General features: G+C 45.2%; 1 protein-coding gene across 1 annotated transcript in view; it reads left to right on the forward strand.

Annotated features, from left to right (window-relative positions):
- Nucleotides 1-1,605, forward strand: part of LOC107111658 (neural-cadherin-like) — a 99,283-nt gene extending 97,678 nt beyond the window's left edge. Inside the window, exon 32 of the mRNA XM_015412663.1 lies at nucleotides 1,186-1,605. Coding sequence (XP_015268149.1) covers nucleotides 1,186-1,605 — 420 coding nt within the window. The remainder of the gene's footprint in view (nucleotides 1-1,185) is intronic.
- Nucleotides 1,606-4,753: the final 3,148 nt, after the last annotated feature.

Here is a 4,753-nt window from a genome sequence, read left to right on the forward strand (position 1 = left end):
AATTCAACCTCTTTTTTCTCGACTAGAACACATATTGATCCAATCACATATTTAACAGTGTGGAAGCCAGTTCGGTGTAGTGGTTAAGAGCCAAGTTACTGTAGCAATTAAGAGCACAAACTAATCTGGGAGAACCAGGTTTGATTCCCCACTCATAAGAACATAAGAGAAGCCAATGTTGGATCAGGTCAATGGCCCATCCAGTTCAACACTCTGTCACACAGTGATACCCCTTTTAAAGTTAAAAGTGGTTGTGTGAGTCTTTTTGGCCAATTCCCTATTTATACAAATGTTGAACTCAACAACATTATGATCACTGTTCCCAAGCGGTGCAATCACTTTTACATCTCTCACCAGGTCTTGAGTGTTACTTAGGACCAAATCAAGGATCAACTCTCCCCTGGTAGGTTCCATGACCATCTGCTCCACAGCACAGTCATTTAGAGTGTCTAGAAATTCAACCTCTTTTTTCTCGACTAGAACACATATTGATCCAATCACATATTTAACAGTGTGGAAGCCAGTTCGGTGTAGTGGTTAAGAGCCAAGTTACTGTAGCAATTAAGAGCACAAACTAATCTGGGAGAACCAGGTTTGATTCCCCACTCATAAGCGGGGTATAAATCCAATCTCCTTCTTGTAAATATATTTATTTATCTACTTGATTTATACTTTGCCTCTCCCCCCAGTGGGGGACCCAGAGTGGTGTACATAATTCTCTCCTCCATGTTATCCTCACGACAACCCTGTGAGGGAGGTCAGGCTGGGTGTCACTGGCCATCGGTCACCCGGTGTGCTTCTGTGTCAGAGTGGGCATTTGAACCTGGCTGTCCCAGATCCCAGTTGGACGGTCTTAATCACGATGCCACACTGACTGTGTACAGTACATTTGAAGTGCTTATGCGTTGATTTGGTATAAAGCTGCTTCATAGGTATAGTTTCTGAGCTTGTTCTTTTTTTAAAGTGAGTGCCAAGGGCTGGGAAGGGAATGTGACTCAGGGGTAGAGCATCAGCTTGGCATGTAGAAGGTCCCAGCTTCAATCCCCGGCATCTCCAGTGAAAGGAATCCTGCAATTGGGGATGTGGAAGATCTGTGTCTGAGGCCCTGGAGAGCCGCTACCAGTCTGTGCAGACAATACTGAACTTGGTGGACGTCATGTGTTCATGTGATCTTTCTCCTTCCAGGATGCCTATAACATGGCCGAGCTCCAGATGTCTCTACAAACCAGCCCAGCCTACTCCCTCTATAAGAAGAGAGGGAAGCGGACAGATCTGGACAGTCCCTTGGGCTGCGAGTTCTCCCTCAATCCAAAAGAGCCGCTGGAGGCTCCTGCGGCAGGGAAGGGAGACTCCTTCTCAAGCACAGACTTTGGGTGCTACTTACTGAGCGTTGTCAGAAATGTCGACCAGCAGCACCAGGCTCTCCCCTGTGATTCTCTGCAAGTATTTTACACTGAAGGGGAGTGTTCGGAGGCCAGCAGTTTGAGTTCCCTGGGGTCCTGTGGCTGGGATGAAGATGCAGTGTACGGGGATATGAAAGAGTGGGGGCCAAAGTTTGAAAAACTAAGTGAACTCTATTTGCATGCGGATCCTGATGATGTCTAGACTATGGAGTCTGTCTTGGCATAATGCCTAGAGTTTTTTTCTTTAATGTGACTCTTGATAAAGTTGTACATCCCGAGGTGTATGAGAGACAGAATGGCAGGAAACCACAGGTCACGTAAAGGGGTTAGGCCGTGGCAAGAACAGCCGCCGATGCAAAGTGAGAAGAAGGATGGAAGACCCTGAATGTCGTGGTGAGTTCTGGTTTGAAGAAAGGATGAGTGCAGAGTGGGATTTGGAATCAGCCTCACCATCATGGCAGGAAGACACTATAAAGTGACACTTTCCGTGTCGGTGGCCGGGAGGGATGCCTTTTCCGCAGACGTTTTTCTGTGCACGTATTTGGAAGGAGGGAAGTGGCAGCACTGGCCTACCTGCACACAGCTCAGATCTCGCAGGAACTCCGTGACCCGGCCCTGCGTCTCTTGCACAGTTCCTGCCATCTTGTCCGACGTGTTGTCAGTCTGCATTCTGTTTTTATCACTAAATGTACAGCTGAAACAAATTTTCCTTTTGAACCTGACCCCACGACCTTGCCAGTGTCAGAACTTGGACTTGGCAGGCTTTCAGTGCTCTTTTCAAAAGAAACCTGCCTTTATTTGTTGGGTTAGAATTCCCGTGGGTCCTTCACCAAGCTTTGAAAAAGTCGGAGCTTGCATTTGGTCACAAAATTTTGAGATCAGCCGTCTTGCAACTCTCCCAAGGAAGCAGGTTCGCCCTTGAAATGGTCTACTCCAGCAACTGCTCCAAAGAGTTCCTTATTTTGGAAACAACTCAAGGAAAAACAAGACCCCAAACAATCTTGATTGGCAGGGGATATTAGCATACTTGGCAGATCCAGCAGTGCTGAACACAAAGCATTGTAAAATATAATGGTTTTGAATTCCTTCTGTTGTTTCAAACTCTCTACTCCTGACTATTCCATGCAAGTAAGCAATTCTCTGCTATTTCAATATATTACACCCCCCCCCCCGAATACTCATGGACTGACTGGCACCTTTGAATGGTATGAGCTAAAGTTGGAAAAAGATGCAACGTAAGGAATAGGATCTAAAAAGTGTCTTGTTTACAACGTGAATATCAGGAGTCCAGAATGAAGACTGACAAGATATCACAGTACATAATCCTGATAGCGTTTGGTACAACTTCTACAGAACTAGGAATTTTTAATCCCTTTGACAGTGAAATAAGGAGGGGTGCTTTGGTTCAGAGCAATAATGGGTATGTTATTATGTACTCTTCACGGACCTGTGTTTTTAAAATTGCCTTTCTTAGACTAACTCAAATTTTGGTTTGCCTAACCACTAATATCTTAAGTGAAAAAGGTGCTATGTGGTGAATTTTATTTTAGGCCTCCTATTCTACTTAATCGTTTTCTGGATAAATGCTGTGCAGTGGAATAGAAGGCACTGATCCTCCTGCCCAACTTGTCTTAAAAAAAGATATATCTAGTTATTCATGTTCCTTAGATTATTCATATTTTTTTAAGCAAATGAAGCAGAGAGACATATGAGAAAAGTCAGGGAAATGGGGGTCTGGAAGATCAGCTGTGGACAGGGAAGGAATGAAGGAGGTTACTGAGATGTGGATAAGACAGAGGGCCCTTTCACACACACACTGAATAATGCCCTTTCAACACACTTGAGTCTGAAATTTACAAACACGTGGGTTTATGTTAATTTGGGGCTATGCAGTCACAGCTAAGGTAGAAAAGCACCTCCTCCTATGCCATGTTTTCTGGGTTCCAAGGGTCTGGAAAGCGGTTCCATAGCCAGTTACACGGTTGCCAACTCTGGGTTGGGAAATACCTGTAGATTTGAGGGGTGGAGCCTGGGGAGGGCAGGGTTTGGGGTGGGGAGGGACCTCAGCAGGGTATAATGCCATAGAGTCCACTGCCCAAAGTAGCCATTGTCTCCAGGAGAACTGATCTTGGTCATCTGAAGATCAGTTGTAATAGCTGGGAAATTTTCTGTAGGGGAAAAGATTTGCTGTGGCTGGAGAACACGGTGATTTCTGGGTGATCTCCAGGCCACGTTCAGTGACTCCCAATAGCAACAGCAAACTGTTTAGAATGTTAGAGGCAAAGGCCAATGGGGCCGCATATGCAAATAACCTCTGTGTTCCGACTGGCTATGGGAGGAGAGGAACAGCAAACTGTTTAGAATGTTGGAGGCGGGACTCAGGCAATGCAGCCAGTGGATAGGGACAGCTTCTGAGTGACACATCACCGAGCGTATTGATTTGGGAGCATGTGGAATGTTCAGCAACGTGCCACCAACAACCGAGAATTATTATAGAGAGAGATGACCGTTATAAAGTGAGTCTAAAATTTACAAACACGTGGGGTGAATCTTCACATTTTGCTTACAAAGAACCCTAAAAATTGAGTATGCCCTATAAAGTTTGAAGTTTTTGTATTTTTATAATGGGAGTTCTGTTTTGCAACATCATTGAGCTCCGTGGCTAGTGCAGAACTGTTATGACCGGGCTCAGTGGAGAGGTACTTGCGACATTTAGCTGTTTGTCAGAGTGTCAAATATATATGCATTTTTGTGGAGGGTGAGCCCTCACTGGATAACTGCTCATCAGGATATCATGAACATCCCCACAGGAAACTTTGGCACAGCTTTACATGGTTTGCCTACCTGTGAAGCTCATAGGTACTGAATATTCATGAATGTTTTTAATTTATGCAGGCAATAAGCTAGCCCAAATTTAATCCACTTCCAGGAACCCAAAAGCAAAATTGATTTTAACTGTGGACCAAGACGGCTGTGTTGTGCTGCCAACCTTTCCGTGTTCTGTGAGCGTGACAAACAAGCGGCAGGAATTGACTGCTGTTATGATCCCCCAAAGCTCCTGCCCTTTGAAATGCATTGGGGGGGGGTGTTACTCAGATGTTAATTTATGGCTCTGGACCAAAATCCCATCCGCCATTATTTTGGTTGCATTTTCAAACCCATCGAGAGTGCATTCCTTCTTGCTTGTAACTTTCCTTTTGCCCCCTTTGTGTCCTGTACAGAATAAAATGCTGTTCTCAAAATATAGCCCTGCCTCTTTTCACCTGGCCCGCATTCTGTCGCTGCAGAGAGATGGAGGTTTGAATTGGTCTCTGCAGAGATGAGCTGCCTCACTGGCTCGTGGGGAACAG

The sequence above is a fragment of the Gekko japonicus genome, unplaced genomic scaffold (genome assembly GCF_001447785.1).
Source record: "Gekko japonicus isolate JY-2015 unplaced genomic scaffold, Gekko_japonicus_V1.1 scaffold287, whole genome shotgun sequence".
NCBI lineage: Eukaryota > Metazoa > Chordata > Lepidosauria > Squamata > Gekkonidae > Gekko > Gekko japonicus.